Here is a 24,149-nt window from a genome sequence, read left to right on the forward strand (position 1 = left end):
TGAGTGACCTCAGATCGGTTACTTGGCCTCTCTGAGCTGGTTTCCATACCTGTACAGCAGAGATCATCACTTTTCACCCTGAAAGCTGGCCTTGAGATTAGCTGAGTCAGGAAAGTCCAGGAGAGTGTTGGCACCTTTTCTGTGTCCTTTGAGCCGGAATGAACTTCAGAGTCAGGCCATTTAGTCCACTGCCCTTTGCCCACAGCCGAGAGGTGAAGGCACTGGCCCAGGCTGGCCCGGTGGTCAATGGAGAGCTGTCGTCCAGACCTGGGACTCTGGTCTCTTGATCCCCATCCCCCAAATCCCTCTGCTTCAACCCAGACACTGACTGAATCTTAAATTTACTATTTTTTTTAGTGGTTGCCTCTCTGTTTCTGATGTTCGTCTTCCCCATGGATCCACAGCCGTAACCATGGTGACGCGGGTGGAGGTCGGCTCCATAAGTTCTCTGACAGGAGTGCCAGGCCTGGGCGAGCTCTCCAAGGAGGAAGCTCTGACTCGGACCTACTTCCGCCAGGCTGGCAGCGCCTCCGGGGCCCCCTCAGCGCTGCTCTTGGAAGGGAAAAGCCCCCTCAGGAGCCCAGTCCGCTTGCTCCCTCTGCCGAGACTCACCCCCAAGCCCTTCTCCAAGGAGAAGGCCGGGGACGTGATCTCCTCGTGGCCCAGCCTGAGCAGGCCGTCTCCTACCGGGGGGCTCCCCCGGGGCGTGGCGGCAGAGGGGCTGGACGAGAAGATGCCTGGCTTGGTGGGGCAGGAGGCGGGGAGCGGGGACGGCCCGAGCAGCTCGTCTCTGTTCTCCAAGGCCGCGGTGCTGCGGCCTAACCCCAGCACCATGATACTCTTTGAAACCACCAAAGCCGGGCCTACCCTGGGGAAGGGGGTCGGCCGGGGGGCTCCGGAGGCCGACGCAGGCGTGTCTCAGGGGTCCCCTTCTGCCTCCCGGCCTGAGGTGGCCACCAAGCCCGCCTTGCCAGCCCGAAAGCCTGCGGGGACTCTTCCCCGACCGGCCTCCGTGTCTCAGGTCACCAGGCCGGCGGCCACCCAAGAGGAGACAGGCCTAAAGGAGCCTCTGTCAAAGGCCAGCAGCGTGGAGGACGCGGGTAGCCCTGCTCTGGAGCCCAGGCCTCGACTGAAGAGAAGGCCCGTGTCGGCCATTTTCATCGAGTCCATTCAGCCTCAGAAGCCAGCAGGCCCTGGCGGGGCAGCCGTGGTGGGGAAGGCGCCCCCCACCCCTCCTGAGAAGACGTGGGTGAGGAGGCCTCGGCCTCTGTCCGTGGACCTCACGGCCAGGTTCGAGAGTAGAGAGGCCTTGGCGAGGAAGGTGGAGGCCATAGCAGGATCCACGGCCCAGTGGCGGGGTCCCGAGAGGCCTGACCTGGACCCCAAAGTAGATGGGGAGCGTCTGGTCAAAGCAGAGGCTCCCCTTCACGACCCAGATTCTGACTTCCTGCAGGTGGCCAGGAAGATCCAGGAACGGAAGGAGAGGCTGCTCTGCAAGCAGGCAGAGATGGGCCACCTCAGAACCATGGGGGGCTCGGCCAGGGTCACCCCCATCAGTGACCAGAATCTTGGGGAAGAGAAAGCCAAGCTGGATGGTGAGCCGGAGAAGGCACCCAGGGCCCCCCAGTCCCCTTCGCCCAGGCCTGGAAAAGGCCAAGAAATCGCTGAGGTCAAGAGCAGAGCGGCTGATGGGGAAACCCAGGCAGGGGGAGAGCGGACCCCGAGGGGCAGCGTGAAGAAGCACGTCAGCCTCTTTGGTGAGGAGAGCGCCTCAGCCTTGTCATTGGGGTCTTCACCCCCGTCAGCCCCCGCTGAGTCCCCACCGGCTGCGCCGGAGCTGGGGAAAGCCGGCGTGAGCGTCCAGGAGCGGATCAAAGGCTGGGCCACCGAGAGCTCGGAAGCAAAGCCAGAGATCAGGAAGAAGGCGATCCAGGCACGGCCGCTGTCAGCGGATTTGACCAAACTGTAAGTGGGAGCATCCCACTGGCTTCCCCCAGCCTCCAAGGTCCTCAGCCCCTTACCAGAGACCCCTCGGGAAAGGAAACAGCAGGGCGCCACGCTCCGTGCTGCCCGCCTTACGCCCCCTCTCAGTTGACCCACAGCCCACAGAGGAAGTGGCATTAGCTCCCATTTCTCAGATGAGGAAGCTGAGGTGTGGAGAGACAGGGGAGCTGCCCGCGTACGTTTCCTCATACATTTCCTTGTACCTTCCCCTCTGTGCACTTTTCAGGGGGAAATATTGTGCGCATTTCACAGATGTGGACAGGAAAGGTGAAATACCATGAGGAAGTCAGGAGCCTGGTGCAATTCCAGCTCAGCCTGTCTCCATAGCTAAGCTTTCCTTTCCTGAAGTCCGAGGACACCTAATATATACCGAAACCTCTGTGGATGGCCCCAAAAACAAAATCAGACGGGTCATGATAACTTGGGTGCGTAGCTTCACGCCTTGAGCCTCAGTCTCTTCATCTCCAAAACGGAAATGATGCTAAGACCTGCCTTTAAGGCTTAAGGCAAAGACTCAGAGAGATAACGCTGAGAGTCACTCCACCCAAGGGAGCCCGCAACACGCTGTAGCTCCAAATGATACGATTAATCCTAATGGTTATTGATGATTTTCTAAGCTTGGCCTGGCCTCTGACATCTCTTGCTCCTTCGTTTTTCCACAAGTGGCTTCTCGGCCAGGACAGAGGGATGCCGCCAGGGGTTTCTGCCAGCTTGTTAATGACATGCCTGCCGCTGACATACTTTGTCAGGGATGGAGCTTCCAAGGGGAGCTCTGGGCAGACTGCCCTTCAGGCCCTGGGAACCCGGGCAGCCAGCTTGGCCAGAGTTAGACCAGTGGCTCTCAGCAGTTAGAATGACCTGGAAAAAAAAAATACCAATGCCTGGCCCCCACCCCACCCCCTAGAGAATCTGATTCAGCTGGTCTGGGGAGGTGCCCATGTCATGGTGGTTTTTAAAAGTTTCCCAAGTGATTTTCAAGTGCAGCCAGGCTCGTGAACCCCTGAATTCAGAAAACAGAGAAAGGGGAGAATTCCCTGGCTGTCCAGTGGTTAGGACTTGGCACTTTCACTGCCATGGGCCGGGTTCAATCCCTGGTCTGGGAACCGAGATCCCTCAAGCTGCACAGCGTGGCAAAATAATAATAATAAAAAAAATTTAAAAAACCCCAGAAAACAGAGAAAGGGGCACCCATGTCGGGGACCTCACGCACCTTCCCTCTCTGCATCCCCCAGTGTCTCGGGTTATTCCCATCTGACAGGAGGGGAAACCAGGGCTCTGGGCTTAGAAACAACTCATGCACAGCCTCACGCCTCCCAGGAGGCAGACCTTGGACTGATGCGTGTGGGTCAAGTTTAAGCAGTTTGATTTCTTTCACCTCCCTCTTCTCTGCAGCCCCCAGCCCTGAGCTAATCTTTCAGCGTCCGCTCCAGAGAACTCTTCAGAGATGGAAAAAGTGTAGCTCCAGAGCTCCCCTTTCTCCCTCTTCCCCTTACAGTGGGGAAACAGGCCCAGAGAGGGATAATGACTGGGCCCAGGTCACTCGGAGAGGCAGAGGCAGGCCCGTGCCCCGACACATTCCCCGACTGCCCACTGCCCCCGTGGTCGGTCTGCGGTGGGGCTGCTACTGTGAGGTTACAACCATTAATTATCCCTCCTGGGGCATCTTCACTCTTCTCTAAACGACTTCACGTAGCTACTAGGGCCTTGGGTAGCCTCTTATCCGCCCTACAAAAGACGATGAGGAGGTGTTAATTATCCCCGTTTTATGAGTGAGGTTGCAAGCCTGACCCAAGCTCCCTCAGTGGGGAGGCAGGAGAGCTGGGACTAGCACCCAGGTCTCTTCACCCAAGCCTGGGGCTCCTGCTACCCCGATGATGCTGTGTTTAAGGTAGGCTGTCCCCACTGGGCCGGAGGGGTTTGGCAACTGCAAAGGACATGTCCCTTCTCGGAGGAAATTGGGCAGTGTTGCTTTGATGATCTCAGTGCTGGTTTCACCCCTGGGTTCCTGAGCTAGTTACGGGGTGTGGGCTGGAGGGAGCCACAGCTGCCAGTCCCTGTACAAGTAACTTGGATCTCTGTGCCAGGTTTTCAAGTGCAGCTTCAGGCAACGAAGTCCCATGTGAGAAGTGTTCTGAGCCGAGCAGTGAGCCGCCTAGAGAACCCAGGGAAAAGGTAAGGAGCCGCTTGGCGCGTCCTTTTCCCCAGCAGGTAGTTGTACTTATTGGAAAAAGGGCTTTTATGATCTCCAGGGCCCAGGAAAGAATCAGAAACCTCTCATGAACTGTTAAGACATTTTTTTCCTTTAATGTTGGGACTTTTAAAGTCCCTTCCGGTATGATGGGCTGTGTGATTCCCCGTTGCAAATATAATCGTCAGGCATTTCTTTTTGTCTGTGCAAATGGGAGGAGGGACATGGCTTTCCTGTGTAAGAATGTCTGCTTTATTAAGAAATTAATGAAGATGTAAAAATGTTAATAGAAACCCCCCTCAATTTTCCCCCATTATGGTCCCTGCTTCTTTCCCCACCCTGATGTGTCACCTAGACGAAGAAAAAGGAGAGTTACCATCAATTAAATTGCTTAAAACATATTTTCATTTAGTCTGTTTTCTTAAATATGTATTTATTTTGCCTGTGCTGGATTAGCTGTGGCACACGGCATCTTCGTTGCAGCGTGCAGACTCTTAGTTGCAGCATGCGTGCGGGATCTAGTTCCCTGACCAGGGATCGAACCTGGGTCCCCTGCATTGGGAGCATGGAGTCTTACCCAGTGGACCACCAGGGAAGTCCCCATTTAGTCTGTTTAATTTAAAAAGCTCATAAAATAACTGCTAGGTATAACGGGTTTGCGGTTGATGCTTTCTGCAGTTTCAGTTTTTGTTAAACAGCTTCACTGAGGTATAATTGACATACAGTAAACTGGACATGTTTAAAGCATATAAGCAGGTGAGCTTTGACATCTTTGTACACCTGTTGAAACTTTCATCACAATAAAGACAGTGGGCATTTCCAGCACATGCAAGTTTCTTCTCTGTGACCCCCCAGAGCAACCACTCATCTGCTTTCAGTTACTGTTAATTCATTCGCATCTTCTAGATTGTTATATAAATGCAACCAGTGCTCTTTTTTCGGTCCGGCTTCTTTCACTCAGAATCATTATTTTGAGCTTCATCATGTGTGTCAATAGCCCATCCTTTTTATTGCCGAGTAGTACTCCGTTGTATGGGTAGCCCACAGTTGGCTTGTCCATTCAGCCCTTGATGGGCATTTGGGTTGTTTCCAGTTTGGGGCCATTGCAAATAAAGCTTCTGTGAACATCTGTGGGCAAGGCTCTGTAGGGACATCTATTTTGTTTTCTCTTGGATAAATACCTAGGTGTGGGATGGCTGGATCACATAGTTTTACTTTTTAAGAAAATTATACAGAGTTTTAAACACCAGAGCTTGGTTCCAAGCCCATTTGAACCCCTCCCATCATAAACCCCTAACAAAGGTGAACTGGCTCTGAATGACAGTGCCCACCACTCCTGGGGTGGGCGGTTAGCCCTGTTTTTATCCTTGGATCTTCTGAGTCATTTCTTTAAAAATGGTAGAGAGGGACTTCCCTGGCAGTCCAGCGGTTGAGACTCCGCACTTCCATTGCGGGGGACGGGGGTTCGATCCCTGGTCAGGGAACTAAGATCCCTTAGTTTTCCCAAAATGGAAACCCCTTATCCAGTCACTCCTCATCCCCCACCTCCAGCCCCCGGCAACCGTGAATCTGCTTTCTGTCTCTATAGACTTGCCTATTCTGGGTATTCCATATAAGTGGAATCATGTATGTGACCTTTTGTGTCTGACTTCTTTCACTTTGCATTATGTTTTCAAGGTTCATCTATGTTATAGCATGTATCAGTACTGCATTCTTTTTTATGGATGAATAATATTCCATTGCATGGATATACCGCTTTCTGTTTATCCATTCATCCATTGACGGACATTTGAGTTTCCAGCTTTTGGCGATTGTGAATAATGCTGCTGTGGACATTGGTATACAAGTTTTTGTCTGAACACCTGTTTTCAGTTCTTTTGGGTATATACTCAGGAATGGAATTGGTGGGTCGTATGGTTAAATCTTTGTGTAACTTCTTGAAGTAGACCTTTTTCTAAGAGAAAAGAAAAATTTTAGATATGACTAAGCACTAATACATGAATATTATAAAAACCCAACAGAACTAAAATGTGTAGGATTAAAAGATGATGTTCTCTTCCTCATTTCTTCTTCCTACCCTCACTCCTTCACCCACAGTTTTTTTTTTAAATTAATTTATTTTATTTATTTATTTCTGGCTGCATTGGCTATTTGTTGCTGCACACAGGCTTCCTCTAGTTGTGGCAAGTGGGGGCTACTCTTTGTTGCGGTGCACAGGCCTCTCATTGTGGTGGCTTCTCTTGTTGCAGAGCACGGGCTCCAGGCGTGCGGGCGTCAGTAGTTGTGGCACGTGGGTTCAGTAGTTGTGGCTCGTGGGCTCAGTAGTTGTGGCTCACGGGCTCTAGAGCGCAGGCTCAGTAGTTGTGGCACACGGGCTTAGTTGCTCCACGGCATGTGGGATCTTCCCTGACCAGGGCTTGAACCCATGTCCCCTGCATTGGCAGGCGGATTCCTCACCACTGCACCACCAGGGAAGCTCTTCACTCCCAGTTTGATTGTTATCTTTTCTCCACTGTTTATGTACTCACGTACATCTTTATACACATGTACACATGTAGTTTTTTAAAATGGTAATTTATTATAAATATATAGTTCCTCATCCTGCTTTTCTTCCACCAGCACGACATTTTGTGTGTTCTTAGACGTTAGGACATTGGGACCTGCCCCCACTTCTGTGGATCCAAGTGCCTGTGTGGTATTCAATTGTTTGAATATTTCAGAATTTATTTAGCCAGTGCCCTTCAGATGGGCATTTAGGTTGTTTCTGTGTTCTTTCGTTTCACAAACAGTGCTGTATGAACTTTCTTGTTCACATAGACTAGTGCACGTGAGCAAAGCAAGAATCCTGGGAGGAAATCGGCCAGATAAAAGGAAATGAGTGTCCTAAAATCATGAGAGATATACTGAGTTGCCCAAGAATCATGCCCATTTATCTTCTCACCAACAGTGTCTGAGAGTGGCCGTGTCTGAGAGTGGCCGTTTCACCACATCCTCACCCACACTGGCTATGTTCAGTCTGTAAGATTTTATGGTGTCTCACTGCTGTGATTTTAAAAGCAGCTATTTCAGGGCTTCCCTGGTGGCGCAGTGGTTAAGAATCCACCTGACAATGCAGGGAACATGGGTTCGAGCCCTGGTCAGGGAAGATCCCACATGCCGCGGAGCAACTAAGCCCGTGCACCACAACCACTGAGCCTGCGCTCTAGAGCCCGCGAGTCACAACTACTGAACCCATGTGCCACAACTGCTGAAGCCCACGCACCTAGAGCCCGTGCTCTGCAACAAGAGAAGCCACCAAAATGAGAAGCCCGCGCACCGCAACGAAGAGTAGCCCCCGCTCGCCGCAACTAGAGAAAGCCTGCACGCGACAAGGAAGACCCAACGCAACCAAAAATAAATACATCAATCAATCAATCAATCAATCAATCAATAAAAGCAGCTATTTCAATCACCTCATCTCTTTCTTTCCATTTCAAACTGCCCCCCGACGTTTTTTTTTGGCTGCACTGCGCGACTTGTGGGATCTTAGTTCTCTGACGAGGGATCGAACCCGGGGCCCTGGCAATGGAAGGCTGGAATCCTAACCACTGAACCACCAGGGAATTCCCTCCATTTCAAACCCTTTAACTTAAATTGGATTTTTTTTTTTTTTTCCACAGCAGAAGGAAGGGCATGGTGTGGACGGAGCATCTGTCCCAAGAAGCCCCTGGAAGCCTGCGACGCCCCGGGAGAAATCCAGGCAGACAGAGTGGAAAGACAGTTCTGACCAAGTCCCTGGCAGCGGTTGGAGTGAAAGTGTGGTGGGGCCTCTGAGCCCTTCCGCCAGCACCCCGGATGATGACAGAAGCTTCCAGACCGTGTGGGCCACAGTGTTCGAACATCACGTGGAGAAGCACACCGTGGCTGACCTATCAGGACACTGTCCCGCAGCCATGACCCCCAGGGACACGGCCGATGTCTTGGAGCTCAGATCCAGGTTCCTTGGGTCGAGAAGCTCTTTCCCGCAAACCACATACCTGAAGAAAGAGTGGTTGGAAAATCCCGACCCAAAGAAATCTGGGCGGACCGCCTTCTCCAACGGTGAGCCCAAACAGCATCATACGTCTTCCGTCCTGGGAAGATACCCTGTGGGCGACAAGTGCAGTAATAACCCCTGCCTCAAGCTCTTGGAAAGCCCTCCCGCATCCGAGAGGGTCGAGCCCAGGTATGACATCGTGCACGCGGTCGGGGAGCGTGCGCACAGCGAGGCCATCCCCACGGCGCCCGAGGAGAAGGCTGTGACGCTCCGGAGCAGCCAGTCTCGGCTCTCACTGTCCCAGGAGGTGGCCCCTGCCGTGACCCCTGCTGACCCCGAGCGCAGGCTGGAAGGCCAGGTGGGGTCCGTCCAAAGGGCCAGTCTGATCTGGGAAGCTCGAGGGACGCGTGAGGTCAGCGGGCCAAAGCCTGAGTTCCACCGAGAGCTAAAGGACACGTCTGGAGGCAATTGTCTGTCACCCAGATGGACAGGTGGGGTGACTATCAACTGGCAGAAAGCCGCTGTGGGGGTCAGTGAAGAGAGAGGCTCGGAACCAAGCCCCGAGGCCACCTCTGCGAGGACCATCCAGGCTGCCATCCAGGAGGCCCAGCACCAGGGGATCGAAGGGGCCGGAAGAAAGCCAGGGGAAAGGGGTGCCCCCCAGGGGGGCCCTCTGGAGCCTCCTTCCAGGGCTAAGGGCGAGGCCTCTGACTTCCGAGCCCGGCCACAGGCAGACGTGCTACTGCAGAAGGGGCCCCTCGCCGTGGCTGGCAGCCAGGGTGGAGCGAGGCCGGCCCGGGTGCCGGAGCCCGAAGCCAGGATGCGGAAGGTGAGCCCCAGCGACCAGAGGATGGAGAGGTGGAGGCGGCGGACGTTACCCCATGACGCGAAGTTCGATGAATTCAGCTTACTGGCCCCAGAGCACTCTTCCAAGGCAGAGCAGAGACGGACGGGTCATTTGACCCACACCGCAGGTGCCTTAGGAAAACTCCAACTAGCCCACGGTTGGGAGGAGCCCCAGCAGGGGAACCCGGGTGTGTCACAGGTTCTTTCAGCAGCAAAGCAAGGGTCATTTGTGGAACCCAAGGCGACCTTTTTTGCAGTGACGTATCAGATTCCCGACACTCAAAAAGCAAAGAGCATTGTTAAGCCCAGGTCCGAAAACTTGATGGAACATTCTAGAAAAATAGCCCCACCTCCATCGCCTCATCTTTTAACATCTACCTTGGTTTCTCTGAACCATGAAGAGCTGCTGGAGACCATGGGCAGTAAAAACCAGGCTCCAGGCAGAGAGCATGACCACGCAAGCTTTCCAAAGACTCCGAGGCCAGCGTCTCTTGGGGAGAGGATTCTGGGTCCTCCCAGCGAGAGAATCTCCGATGACGATGCTTTATGGGTTCGTCGGGGACCGGAAGACAGCGTTGGTTTTCACAGCGACTGGAAGGACCGTGGGAACAAGACGTCCCCCCGTGGTGCTCCCAAAACACCTCCGGCTCTCAAAAGTCACCCGAAAGCCACCCATCTCCTGCTCAGAAGGAAGACGGAGGTGGTCAGCGAGACGTTCCCAGGTAAAATCAAGGATGGTTACAGGTCCAGTGTCCTCGACATTGACGCCCTGATGGCCGAGTACCAGAGACAGCCGGCCGCGGGCCCCAGGGAGGCTCAGGAGCTGGTGGGGGGACCGCCCACAGAGCCCAGAGGCTCGAATCCCGAGAGGCCTGGCCAGCAAGGCGAGGTGGATCGGAGACGGAGGAGCCTGAAGGAGGGCCCTGAAATTGAGGGGCCCCGGAAACAAGCCAGTTTTGCCGAAACAAACCCCAGTCCTACCCCCGGCTCGGGCAAGCAACTGGCAGAGACCCTGGAGGCAGCCACGAACACCAAGGTCAGCCCTCCTCTGTGGGCTCTGCCGCACTCAGCTCCTCCTGAGAAATATCCAGGGGCCTCTTCTGGCCCTGCAGGTCCCAGGAAAAAAGGCTCGGGGGTCACCGAGGTTGAGAAAAAGGCCTTCATCAGTAAACATCACAGTGCAAAGTGCCCGCATTCCCCGGCTGAGTCAAAGCCCACCACCTCCTGGGAGGATCTGGGCAGCGGGGCCACCGTGCCACCCAGGTCCTCCCCCACTGACCAGAAGAAAGGGCTCCCAAGGAAATCCCTCGGGAGGGGAGAGGAGGGCAGTGTGACCCAATGGGGCAACCACCCATGGGACTGTGGAAGGTCACTGCTGGATGTCAAGAGGGCCCACTCGGAGAAAGGCCCCCCTCTCAAAATCCGAGAGGGCCTGTTCATCATGCAGGAAGCCAGAGAGAGGAGGCAAGAGCAGCCCAAAGGGAGGCCCAGCCTCCCTAGGGAGAGTTCAGAGGCCAAAGACATCAAGACGGGGCTCTGTCAGCAGGAGTCGGGGAATCGAGACAGTCAAAAGGTGAGTACAAACCATGTTGCAGTTTTGTCAAACGTTGTTAAACATGCAGGCCAGGGGTCTCAAACTCAGAACCCACGTGGGTAGGCCAGGTGAGTATGGAAATGAGTGGAGTCAGGCTGGGTGTGATACACTAGGGAGTGGTGGGGCTTGTGGCAAATGGAGAGCCCACGCCTTATCGGAAGGGGGCAACCGCTGCGCAGCCCCAGCTGGTTCTTGACAAGTGAGGAAGGTGGCATTGAGATGGCAGATCTGATTTATCAAGAGAACCGGAAAGATCCAGATTTTTGTCCGTAATCCCCTCCCCCCATTATGAAATGAGGACAGAGTACTAAAAAAATGCTGCTTAGTCCAAACAGAACTTGTCTGCTGGCACTATACAGCCTGTGGGCTACCAGTTTTAAACCTCTGGGCTAGAATGATCACAATAGGTGTCATTTATTGAGCACCTGCTGTATTCCAGGATGCTGCATCACGTTCATCATTGTATCCCCAGCATCCAGCATCCTGCTTGATGTTTCGTGAACATTCAAGAAGTGTTTGTTGAATGAGCGAGCTCACATGAGCCTCGGGACAGTCCACACGAGAGGGATTGTCGTGGTTTGTGTTCCTATAGAAGCAGCCCCCTGCAAGTTGTTTTAGGAGGTGACCCCCTGAGGAGCCGGTGTGGGGAGGAGAAGTGAGTCAGGGAAGGGAAGCAGGTGATGAAGGTGTGGGCACCTGAGGCTCGTTCTCACTGGAGACCCCTGGGGAGCAGCACAGCTCACCTCTGGGCGGTCCTGCCCAAGGGGGAGGGGACCTGGAGTATTTGTTTCCTAGTTCCCCTCTGTCCTTGCCTGAGGCTGTGTCTGGGGCTTTCACCGTTCAGACTCCTCTGACCTGGCTGGGGCCGTGCTCCGTGGTGGAGAGGAAAATCCTCACGCAGCATTGGCGTGTACTTGAGTGGTGGGTAGGGCACCCACAATGTCTGCTGCAGGTATGATCACCTTGTTCAGATGGAAAAAACTGAGGCTCAGAGAGGTTCAGTAACTTATCCCAAGTCACAAAGCACCAAGTGGCATAGCCAGTGTTTGCACCTAGGTCTGGCCCGATACCCGAGCTTTCAGTGGAATGAGAGATCATGAAGGTGGGGAAGAAATCTGAGGCATGGAGTCAGCCCTCAGGAAGCTTTTGATCTCTGTGTGGAGGTGGGACACGGTGATTGACGGCCAGAAAAGGATGTGGTGCAGAGTGAGGCGCTGGAGAAGAGGCCCAGGGAGACATCCCGGAGGGGGCCCTGGCCTGAGCCCACCCTTGAGAGATGGCTATGAATTCGGATGGACTGATTAGAGGAGGTGAGGGCATTCTTGGTAGGAGCACAGCATGGGCAAAGGTTCAGAGGTGGGGAAAAAAATGGCATGCCCTGGGGCCAGTGTGGTAACTGACTACGGGGCCCTTCCTGTCACCCCCCAGCCAACCTAGAAAGGGATGTTGTGGAAATTAAGTGATAGGAGAATTCACCTAAGGTTCAGGGCATGCAAGTGGTGGAAGCAGACTTTGAACCCACGTGTCTTCCGATGACCATATTCAGGCTTGTGTTGGAATCTCTGCTCTGCCGCTCACCGGCTCAGCTGTGTGCAGAGCAGGCACTTGGCCTCCCCGAGCCTCAGTTTCCCCCTCTCTGGAGTTAGGAGTTAACGGGGATTCCTTCCTTGAGGCACTGCTACCAGGCAGAGAGGAGGTAAAGTGCCCAGCATGGGTCCGGCAGGCAGCGGGCTCCGCAGATGCGCCTCCAGGAAGGGTTTCACCTACCCCCCGCCCACCCCCCACCCCCCAGCTCCAGGCTGTTGTTATGGGGAAGCGAGAGAGGGAGGAGGCCATGGAAACGTGACACTGCATCTGTGTGCCAGCACCTGGCTGAGGGGCCCGCCGGCAGCAGGAGACTCGGGGCCTCGTGGAGGGGCCACCCCAGCCCGGCCTTGGACGCCCGCCCAGGGTGCCGAGGCCCCAGGAGCGCTCATTGTCAGGGGATCTGTTTTCTCACAAAGGGGACTGGGAAGCTTTGGAACAGCTCCCCGTTTCTCTTCTCTCCTGCCCAAAGATCTTTGGTTCTGGACCTTTAAAAAATAAATAAGAGCAAAACAGAAGTAAAAAATGTTGGTTGTTGAAAATTCAAACCTTACAAGAGTGTATAACATGTATATAAAAATGTCCCCCGGGACCCCTTTCCTTTCCCGTCCCCCAGATGCAGCCACTGTTACAGTTTTTGATCTTCTTGGAGACTTGCCTGCACTCCAGAGTGGCTTACCCATCGCATACGTATTGATTTATAATTGTTGTATTTTTCTTATTGCAAAAGTAGTGAATGTTTGGGCGCAATTTAAAATATTATTGAAACATATGGTTTAGGATGGAAAGCTCCCCCACACGAGGACCCTCTGGTGCACTGGGACCGTCCCCTCCAGACCTGTTGGTGGTTCTTGGCCATGGGCAGCTTTGCTGCCAGGTGCATTTGGCAAAGTTTGAGATGTTTTTTGTTGGCGTAACCAGGGAAGAGTTTGCTCCTGGCATCTACTGGGTGGAGACCAGGGGTACTCCACAGCGCAGCCCCCAACACAGAGAATCATGGAGCCCCAAATGTATGTAGATCTGAGGCTGGGGCACCCTGGCCCAGACACAGATAGGTAAATGCATACTTTTCTGTGGAAACATGGCAGCATTCTTCAGAAAGTTTCACCACGTGCTTTGTTTTCTCTGTCGTGTATTTAAACTTTTTAAAAAATGTTTTGTAAAATTTTTAAAGATGACTTTCCATTTACAGTTATTACAAAATATTGGCTGTATTCCCCGTGTTATACGGTACATCCCTGAGCCTATTGACACCCAATGGTTTGTACCTCCCCGCCGCCTCATGCTTGTGTTGCCCCTTCCCGCCATGCCCCACTGGTAACCATTAGTTTGTTCTCTATGTCTGTGAGTCTCCTTCTTTTTTATTACATTCACTAGTTTGTTGTATTTTTTAGATTCCCCATATGATACCATACAGTATGTGTCTTTCTCTCTCTGACTTATTTCACTTAGCATAATGCCCTCCAAATCCATTCATGCCGCTGCAAATGGCAAGCTTTCGTTCTTTTTAGTGGCCAGGTAATACTCCAGCGTGTGTGTGGTACACACACGCACACCACATCTTCTTTACCCATTGACCTGTGATGGACATTTACATTCCATACCTTGGCAATTATAAATAATGCTGCTGTGATCATTGGGGTGCATGGATCTTTCTGAGTTAATTTTTTTTTCAGATATACACCCAGATAACTTGCTTTAAAACTTTAACAGGAAAATAAAGTGCATATATAATCACCTTATTATTTTTAATGGTTGCAAAGTATTTCATTATGGGACTGAGCCCAAGCTTTTTTTATCCAGACTTTTGTGGATGGACGTTTGGGTTGATGTGAGTTCTAGGGCTTCATTGAGCATCTTGAGGTGCATCTCTGCTTCCTTGGGTGAGGATTTCTTGATCGACAGCCAGTTCTGCTCATGTGCCCCACATGGGGTGTGATTGCAATTAAAGTTATTCCTCCCTCCCTCCCTCCTCTCCTCTCTTCCCTTCGTTCTCACTCTTTCTTTCTTTTTCACTTAACATTTATCAGAACTTTGTCCCAGGCCCAATTATAGTATTTCATTTCATCAAATGATTTATTTTCATTTCAAGAGAGAATATTTTCACATGGCTCCAAAAATACTTATAAAGTAAAAATTCCCCCAGACCTCTCATTCTCCATCCCTCCCGTTTCCTCCTCATCCCGTAATCATATTCTTTTCTGCCCAAATTCGTTTAGAGTTTCTTTCCGAAAATACAAGCAAATGTGAATACGTAAGTCTTGTTTTTCCTTCCCTTTTCCATAAAAGAGAGCGTTCTCTAAGAGTGGTTGAAACTTTGGTTGCCTATGGGTAAGTCCTAAAAGACAGCAGTGCAGGGGCTTCCCCCCAGACCAATTTGGCTGAAGTCTCTGGGGTGGGGCCTGCCTTTGTCAGTTTTAAAAGCTCCCCTGGGGATTCTTGGGTGGAGGGTCAATGCTGAACCCACAGATCTGCTACCTGCCTTTTTTTTTTTTTTTTTTTTTTGTATAAAGCCTCTTCGAGAACTTTTGCATTCAGCCCGCAGACAGCGAGCGTCCTCATTGTTTTTAACTGCTGCATGGTAGAGGTGGATGATATTTCCCACCTTTTACTATTTACAGACCAGGTATGTGCAGGTGTATCTGTGGGTTCAGAATGGCGATTGCCCTTCCACGGGGGAAAGGGGCTGTGATTTTGCAGGACTGCCAGCGTGCCGTGCAGTGGAGCTGTACCAGTTCACATCCTCCCTAGTGATGACAGGGCCCCGTCTTCCCTCAGCCTTGCCAGCCAGCTGGGTTATCAAACTTCTGGAGCTCATGCTCCCAGTGAGTGCCCTCCATCTTGTCACTTGTGTGTGAGGCCATCTGTATTTCCTTCCTATAACCTGCTGGCTGAAGTTCCACCACTTTCCTTTTGGAAAAAGAATTCTTCATTAGGAAGATGAACACTTCGTACTTTCATGATTTGATTTCTTCCTGGAAACAGCCCTGGACTGCAAATGGGGCAGACCTGGCACTGGGCAGACCTAGCTTTGTGACTTACCAGCTGTGTGGCTCTGGGCACCTTGCCAGACCTCTCTGAGCCTCAGTTTCCTCACCTGTAGAATGGGAATCCTGCTTGCCTCATGGACTTGCTGGAGATTTATCACAAAGTAACATATAGTCAAGTGCCTGGCCCAGGGCCTGATGTGGAGAAGGTTTGTGGAAGTCAGAGGGATGCACTTAGGGTCAACCTTCATCTCTTCACACATCGAATAAGCGTACGAGTCTGGTGTCAGGCCCTGTTCTGGGCACCAGGGCTGCTGGGAGGGCTCAGTCCACTGTATCAGGTTGTGCTGTCCAATACGGCAGCCACTAGCCACGTGTGTGTCTTTCCATTTAAATTAGTTAAAATTAAGTAAGATCCAAAATTCAGTTTCTTCGGCGCACTGGACACATCCAAGTGCTCAAAAGCCAGAAGTGGGGCTTCCCTGATGGCGCAGAGTCTGCCTGCTGATGCAGGGGACACGGGTTCGTGCCCCGGTCCGGGAAGATCCCACGTGCCGCGGAGCGGCTAGGCCCGTGAGCCACGACCGCTGAGCCAGTGCGTCTGGAGCCTGTGCTCCGCAACGGGAGAGGCCACAACAGTGAGGGGCCCGCGTACCACAAAAAAAAAAAAAAAAAAAGCCACAAGTGGCCCATGGCCATGGTATTGCTCAGCCCAGATGGAGAGCCTCGCATAATCACAGAGTGTTCTAGCAGGCAGGGCTGGTCCAGATGGGCAAGCAGAGTGAGTGAGTGGGATCATGCAGAGAGTGGTTTAAGTCCTGGGGAGATAGAGTAACCTCCCTGTCACCCCCTTTCTCTAAGGGGTGGTCTCATGGGAAGGGACTTGACAGATGCCATGTGAATGATGGGAGCACCCCAGACAGGCCGGGATCTGCGGGGAAGAGGCAGAAGCAGCGAGTGAAGATGCCCCAGCATGGAGATGAGCTGGTCCTGGGGACGCTGGAGGGACCCCAGTGGGCCCTGGGATGCTGGCCAGAGCTGAGCTGGGGAGGGGAGGAGGGCCCAGAGCGTAAGGGAGCTAGCAAAGGGTTCTGAGCTGCTGCCACCATCTGTGTCTCAGAGAGACCCCTGGCTGCCCTCTGGGTGAGGGTGGAAGCAGGGAGGCCTGTGAGGAGGCTGCCATGGTCTCCAGACAGGTGACAGGGCTTGCACCAGGGTGGTGGCTGTGGAGGGGTTAGCAGCACTTTTTGGGAGGTGGTAACAGCTTTACTGAGATATAAACTCATGGCCCGTGCAGTTCACCCATTTAAAGTGTACAGTTAATTCAGTGGCTTTTAGTATATTCACAGAGTTCTGCAACCATAATCACATTCAATTTTAAAATATCTTCTTCATGCCCCAGAAAGCCCTGTACCCACTGACTAGTCACTTCCTGTCTCCTAATACCCTCCAGGCCCAGGCAACCATTCCTCTACTTTCTGTCTCTATAGATTTGCCTATTCTGGACATTTCATATAAATGAAATCACACGAAGTGGTCCTTTGTGACTGACCTCTTTCACTTAGCATAAAGTTTTCAAGGTCCATCCGTCTTGTAGCATATATTAGTAGTTCATTCCTTTTTATGGCCGAATAATATTCTGCAGTATAGATGCACCCCATTTTATTTATCCATTCATCGGTGATGGGCATTTGGGTTGTTTCCACTCTTTAGCTATTATGGAGGAAGGTGGTATGAACATTCCTGCACAAGCTTTTGTATGCTTTCATTTCTTTGGCTATATACCTGGGAGTGGCATTGCTGGGTCACATGGTGATAACTCCAGGTTTCACCTTCGTGGGGCTGTCAGACTCTTTTCCAAAGCAGCTGCACCATTTTGCATTCCCACCAGCAGTGTATGAGAGTTCTAATTTTTCTGCATCCTAGCCAACATTTGCTATCATCTGTCTTTCTGATTCTAGCCATCCTAGTGAGTGTGAAGTGATATCTCATGGTGTTTTTTTTTAAATTGAGATATAATTGACATGTAATGTTATATCAGTTTCTGATGTACAGCATGATGATTCAGTATTTGTATATATTGCAAAATGATCATTGTGGTCTTGATTTGCCTTTCCTGTTGAGCATCTTTTAACGTGCTTATTGGCCATTTGTGTACTTTTTTGGAGTAATGTCTATTCAGATCCTTTGTCCATTTTTAGATTCGTTTGTTATTTTATTATTGAGCTGTAATTATTCTTTGTACATTCTGGATACAAGTGCCTTATGAGACATAATGATCTGCAGGAATGTTCTCCCATTCTGTGGGTTGTCTTTTCACTTTTTTAAAATTAATCAATTAATTAATTAATTAACTTCTGGCTGCGTTGGGTCTTGTTGCTGCACACGGGCTTTCTCTAGTTGCAGTGAGCAGGGGCTACCCTTCGCGATGTGCGGTCTCATTTCAATGGCTTCTCTTGCTGTGGAGCACAGGCTGTTGGCGTGTGGGCTTCAGTAGTTGTGGCACGCGGGCTCAGTAGTTGTGGTGCATGGGCTTAGTTGCTCCACGGCATGTGGGATCTTCCTGGACCAGGGATCGAACCTGTGTCCCCTGCATTGGCAGGCGGATTCCCGACCACTGCGCCACCAGGGAAGTCCCACTTTTCACTTTCTTAATGGTGCCCTTTGAAGCATCAAAGTCTTTCATTTTGATGTAGTCTAGCTTACTTGTCTTTTGTTGCTTGAGCTTCTGGTGTCCTATCTAAGAAACCCTTGCCTAATCCATGAAGGTCATGAAGATATAAGCCTATATTTTCTTCTAAGAGTTTTCTCCTTTGGCTCTGACATTTAGGCCTTTGATCTGTTTTGAGTCGCTGTTGGTATATGATGTGAGGTTTGCAGCATGTTTTGAAGGCAGTGTCAACTTTGTTGATGGGACGGAGAGAAAGAGGAGACAGAGGGTGACCCGAGGGTCTTGGCCTACCCAGCTGGTGACAGGGACAAGATTAGAGGGGAGGAATGGAGAGGCCTGTTTTGGGCACATGAGGTCTCAGACCAGTGTGAGCAGTGACTATAGATGGTAAGTGGGCAATGGGATCTGCAAGTCTGGAGTCCCAACACAGAGAGACAGAATCCGGACTCGTCCATGTGTACACGGGATTTACTTAAGCCATGGGGTGTGATAAGAAACCCCAAGGGAGTGATGTGGAAGAGGAGGCTGCATGGCTGGCCTGGGTCACACTTTCACATGTCCCTCTGAGATGCAGGGAGCCTCAGAAGGAATAGCCAGGGAGGTCAGAGGAGAACCGGAGAGCCTCATAAGGCATCAGAAAAGAGGCTGTGAGGCAAGGGATCAGGAATCAAGCCATGCTCCTCACTCACGCTATGTGTTCTTAAGCAGACGCCTTCCCTCTCTGGGCAGGGACAGTGTGAGGTATGTAAAATCCACATTCTAGAGTCCTGTGTTTACTGGCTTGTGACTGTATCCCCTTATCTATAAAAATAACAGGATTCATACCAGCACACCTACTCCGTTGTATTCATGTCCCATTTCTCTGCATATGTGCACATGTGTTTGGATGCATGGAAAGATGTCTAAAATGAGGTCGCCAAAGTTGCCAGTGGCAGTGATGAGGCAGGCTAACATTTACGGAGGGCTCCCCACATGCCAGGCATGGGGGAGACTAAGGTGAAGCCAACCAGGCACCCAGGTCTCACGCACGTCTGCCCCCTGGTGGCAGCACTGAGTCACACGCTTTCCATGGGCTGGTCCATCCCTGAACTGAGGACGATTATTAGGGGGTCTTTCCCCACATGGTCAAGGCTCAGAGAGGTTAAGGCACACAGCTGAGGTCACACAGTTACTAAGTGGCTGAGGCTGGGCTGAACCCAGACCTGCTGATCCTACATATTACCCCCGTTCATTGAGGTGGACTGCCTGCCATGGGATGGTGCGGGGTGGGGGATGGAGCATCTGGTGCTTTAATTTTCTTCTTTGCCCTTTTAGGCAGAATGGACTCTCTCGGTGTAACATATTCTTCCTGCAAATAGGGAAGCCCCAGTAAAGTCCTCTTCTTGCGTCCTGTGCCTCAGGTGCCGCCGGGGAGGGAGTTTGCCCTCCAGGACAACGAGCAGCTGCTCTGGCAGGTGATCCCTGTGGCCGCGGGCCCCCGGAGAAGCCACAGCTTCTGCAAGGACAAGAGGAGCGGGCCCTTGGTGGTGAGTGGTGCTGGCGTGGCCAGAGTGGACGCAGTTGGGAATGTCCCAGGCTGGCCCCAGGGCCTGCAGGGGACGGGGACAGGCAGGTGACTGTCCGGGAGCCTGGTGTTGTCTGGCTGTGCCGTGGTTCATGACGTGGAGGGTGTTTGGTGGCTCTGCTGGGGAAGCCTTCTCCCCTCGTGGGTTTTTGGCCCCTTGTGGAGGGGTAGCCCCTGCTGCTTGGCGTGGAGCAGTCAGGAGAACACATGCTGGGGTCCGAGCGCCCTGGGTTCAAATCCCAGCACTGTCTCCTCTCAGACTCTTTGAGCAGTTTTTATTAATTGCTATGCACCTCAGTTTGTTCACCAAGAGAACGGGGCTGTGATTCCTGCTTCTTTTGCGCCGCTGGGAGGATGGAGTAGGATTGCGTGGGGCCCAGCACATGGTAATTCAGACAGTGATGGACAGTGTGGTGATGACAGGAGGAAGGTGGAGTTAAGCTGCTTCTGGAGCCGGATCGCCTGGGTTCACATCCTAGCTGTGCATGCAGATGGGTGCCCGGCCTCAGTTTCCTCATCTGTAAAATGGGGATAGTAATAGCATCTACTTCACAGGGCTGATGTGGGGTTCAGATAAGATAATTCGAGAAGTGTTTAGCTTGGTCCCAGGTACACGGTAAACACTTTAATAAGTGTTACGTTACCATTATTATTATCATTGTTGTTACTATTCTTGTTTTTGAGTGTCCTTTTGGCTGTCACTGAGCTCTGTCTCCTCAGCCAGCACTTCCTCCCTCTCAGCCTGTTTCCTCACTTGTGGAAGCAAGTAGGTAAATGAGGCGGCAGGACCCCAGGGGAGCCCCCTTCCCTGGAGCCTCAGTGTCCCCAGCTGGGTTCCAGGGCTTTACCACATCTGAATTTTCATGATTTTCTTTTCTGTTTTTTTTTCTTTTCACTTTTGCTCCATGATTCTGGGAGATCTGAGCTCTGCATTTCCTCCCGGGCCCTGGGCCCCATGTGGGGACATCTGAGATAAGCCTTTTTTAATGAGGCAACACCAGCTCTGTGCCTGAGATCATTCTGAGTGCAAGGCTGCATGCATTTCAGTGGTTATCTGTGCCCGGTCTCACGTCTCTGAGACGTGGTCTCCTGCAGCATTGAAGCCTGAGGTCCATTCTGTCTAGCTTTATGGCCACGGGCAAGAGACTTCAGTTACCTAAACCTTGGTCTCCTCCTGTAAAATGGGTGAAGACACTGCCCCTGGCAGGCTTCTTGCCGAGACCTGATGGGAGAGTGAAAAGGCCTGACTGTGGGGCTGGGGGTGACAGCTCCCATGCAGGGACTCAGACGTCGGCTAAGAAGCCCTGGAAAATTCCTCAAGTGTCCAGATCTCAGCCACCGATTTCTTTCTCACCCTTGTCTCCATTCCCTCTCAGGCACTGACTCAGCTTATCTGATTGTGTGTGTGTGTGTGTGTGTGTGTGTGTGTGTGTGTGTGTGAGAGAGAGAGAGAGAGAGAGAGAGACAGAGAGAGAGAGAGAGAGAGAGAGAAGACAAAGGCCATGGAGCGAAGAGCATTCAAACCCTGTCTTTTTACAGTCTCTGCTTGCTGGCCCCTCCCCTTTCTCCCTCTGTCACTGAGGAGCCTTTGTCCATGGAGTCGTCAGGTGGCTCCCTCCTTCTGGCCCCCAAGGCCCCTGCCCCATTACTGCCTGCTTGATCACCTCTCCCCCAGAGGTGGACGGGTTGGGGTACTGAGCCTGAGCAAGACAGAGCTGGGGCCCCAGACCTCGGTTCTCTGCTTTCAGGACTGACACCTGCAATTCCAGGTAGTGGCCACCAGGGGGTGATGGTGTTCAGCTCACTTTCTGATGGCTCCAAAAGCCTGTCTGGGGGGACCTCAGCATTGGGGCTCTGGAGGTTGAAAGAAGTAGGTTCAAGTTCTGACTCTGGCATTCTGTGACCTCAGGCAAGTGGCCTGATGGACCCCACTGAACCTCAGTTTTTGCTTCTGTAAAATGAGGCTGGTCCTAAGTGGCCTCCAGAGTATTTTTGTGAGCAGTAAATGAGGTCACTCAGCCCTCAGGAGAGTAAATTCCCAGTTAATGCCTTGGCTGCGGGGATCACTGTTCCCGCTTTCCTTTTCCTTTCCTTCTCTTCCACCTCCCTTGCCCCCTCCTCCTCCTCCTCCTAACTCCCCCTCCTCCTGTCGTCTCCCTTTTTTCTCTCCTAGTCCAACTCTCTCATTATGAACGGGGAAACTGAGGCCCCGAGAGAGGGCCTGACGTAGGCAGGGCAACCCTGCAGGTGAGGCCTGGGGTCCTGAGCCCTTGGCTCTGCCAGCTGCCCCTACCCCTCTGGAGGTAGGAGGTGGTCAGTCCCGCGTTTTATACTCCGTGGTACGTTTGAGGATTCACTCACTAGTGGATAAACACCATCCGCCGTTACTCCCGTCACTGTTTTGATTGATGACTTTGTACTGTTGACTTCCAATTGAGATTCAGGTTCATCTCCCTTTTTTGAGTCTGTGCTCCAGGCCTTGTCAGTCCCCACTCCCCACTCATGTTAGGGAATATGAATCCCCTTTTGCAGAGGAGGAAACCGAGTCTCAGAGAGGTTAAGCCACTTGCCCGAGGCCACACAGTTAGCAAACAGGGGAGCTGGAATGCATACTGGGCCTGTTTCGCCTCCAGCCTTAGCCCTGGGCCCCTTCTGCCTCAGGCCTGTGCTTTTGGCCTGGGCCCACTCTGCCAGCCCCTCTCTGCCCTCGGGCCTGCAGTGCCTGGGGCATCGCTCACAAGGAAACAAGACAGCCAACCAATCCCCGGGGCTGAGAATGTGATATTTGTCCAGCACAGGGTTGGCCACCCTCCGAAGGGTGCCTGGGACCCACTGGGGCTGATGCCCTGCTGATCTGCAGAGCCCTGCCCACCCCCAGCTAGTCAGACCCTGAGCATGAGGTTAGACCGGTTCCAGCCGGCCGCTTCATAGAGGTGGCAAACGAGTGAGTTTAGCACTCAGCGCCTCTCTTTTTTTCCGCTGTAAAGTGGTGGATTGCAAGAATAACAGTGCCCACCACAGTGCTTACTGGGTGGCGTAGATACTAGTTTATCCCCATTTTACAGGTGGGAAAACTGAGGCTCAGAGCCAGTAAGTGCCTCTCCCAAGGTCTGAGTCTACCTCATCGTGTGGTAGGAGGATGGGGCTGAAAAGAGATGATGCTTATAAAGCGCTGATGGAGAGTAACTGCCTGATAAATGTTACTGTGTTTTTGTTTGGGTTTTTTTTTTAATAAATTTATTTATTTTTGGCTGCGTTGGGTCTTTGTTGCTACACGTAGGCTTTCTCTAGTTGCGGGGAGCGGGGGCTGCTCTTCGTTGCGGTACGCGGGCTTCTCATTGCGGTGGCTTCTCTTGTTGTGGAGCATGGGCTCTAGGCGCGCGGGCTTCAGTAGTTGTGACACACAGGCTCAGTAGTTGTGGCTCGCGGACTCTAGAGCGCAGGGTCAGTAGTTGTGGCGCACGGGCTTAGTTGCTCCGCGGCATGTGGGATCTTCCCGGACCAGGGCTCGATCCCGTGTCCCCTGCATTGTCAGGCGGATTCTTAACCGCTGCGCCACCACGGAAGTCCCACTGTGTTGTTAATTATGATTTGCTGTCAGCTGTTTTTTTCCTCTATATTCTCTCAAAGAGCTGCTGATGGAACGGGAAGTTGTCCCCTCTCTTAGGAGTTTTTTTGCCGTTGAGGAAACGGAGGGCAGGGGAGGGGAGGTGTTCTGTCCGGGGGGGTCCCACGGCAGCCAGGCTGGGCTGGGACTGGAGTTCTGAGTCCCTGGCCGGTGCTCTCTGCTCTCTCTGCTTCCCCGCTCCTTTCAGGGCCGTCCTTAGGACCTCCGGTCTGTGTGGCGGGTCCTAGTCCTGCGCCCAGCCTTCTCCCTCCCCCATCCAGGGGTGATGGTGGATGGGCACACCCTCTTTTCCTCGTAAAGTGAGCCTTTGGCTTGCACTCGTGCTGGGATCGTAAAACACGGTGACTCAGTCGTGGACCACGACCTTGGGTCATGGTTCACCCCAGAGGCCCCTCCCGTGACCGTGAAGGCACAGATTCACTGGCTCTGGGGCTTTCCTGTGATGTGGCAGATGGGCCTCTGGTAACCTCAAGAATGTTCTCCCAAATCCCCAAACCCGTAAGTCAGCATTTGGTGGCTCATCTAGTGACGAGTTCACCCCCTCGTGGGCCTACTTTGTGCCAGGCCCTGAGTGAGGGGGCCCTGGAGAGTCTCTCACTCAGTTTCCTCGGGTCCACAGTCCAGGCGGGCCTGGAGGTGGCCCGGGAGGGCATAGTTAGGTGAAGGCGGGCGCTCAGGAAGTAGGGACAACATATGCAAAGGCATGGAGGTGAGGTGAAGCGAGAGGCGTGTCGGGGGGTCAGTGACCAGCCCAGTTGGGCTGAGATGGAACATTTCGGGGGTTCAGTCTTTCTTTTCTTTTTTTTTTTTTTTGCGTTACGCGGGCCTCTCACTGTTGTGGCCTCTCCCGTTGCGGAGCACAGGCTCCGGACGCGCAGGCTCAGCGGCCATGGCTCATGGGCCCAGCCGCTCCACGGCATGTGGAATCCTCCCGCACTGGGACACGAACCCGTGTCCCCTGTATTGGCAGCCGGACTCTCAACCACTGCGCCACCAGGGAAGCCCCCCAGTCTTTCTTTTGACAAATGTTTATCTGCATGTTACGAATAAGACACAGGTGGATAAGAA

At 52.6% G+C, this 24,149-nt stretch overlaps 1 protein-coding gene across 1 annotated transcript in view; it reads left to right on the forward strand.

Moving 5' to 3' along the window:
- Positions 1-412: 412 nt before the first annotated feature.
- KIAA1671 overlaps positions 413-24,149 on the forward strand; it is a gene marked incomplete at its 5' end in the record, with an annotated part of 131,580 nt that continues 107,843 nt past the window's right edge. Inside the window, 4 exons of the mRNA XM_082668504.1 lie at positions 413-1,965; positions 4,089-4,176; positions 7,852-10,626; positions 19,290-19,415. Of these exons, the coding sequence (XP_082524630.1) occupies positions 413-1,965; positions 4,089-4,176; positions 7,852-10,626; positions 19,290-19,415 (4,542 nt within the window). The remainder of the gene's footprint in view (positions 1,966-4,088; positions 4,177-7,851; positions 10,627-19,289; positions 19,416-24,149) is intronic.

This window comes from Grampus griseus (genome assembly GCF_964374135.1).
Source record: "Grampus griseus genome assembly, chromosome: 12".
Lineage (NCBI taxonomy): Eukaryota > Metazoa > Chordata > Mammalia > Artiodactyla > Delphinidae > Grampus > Grampus griseus.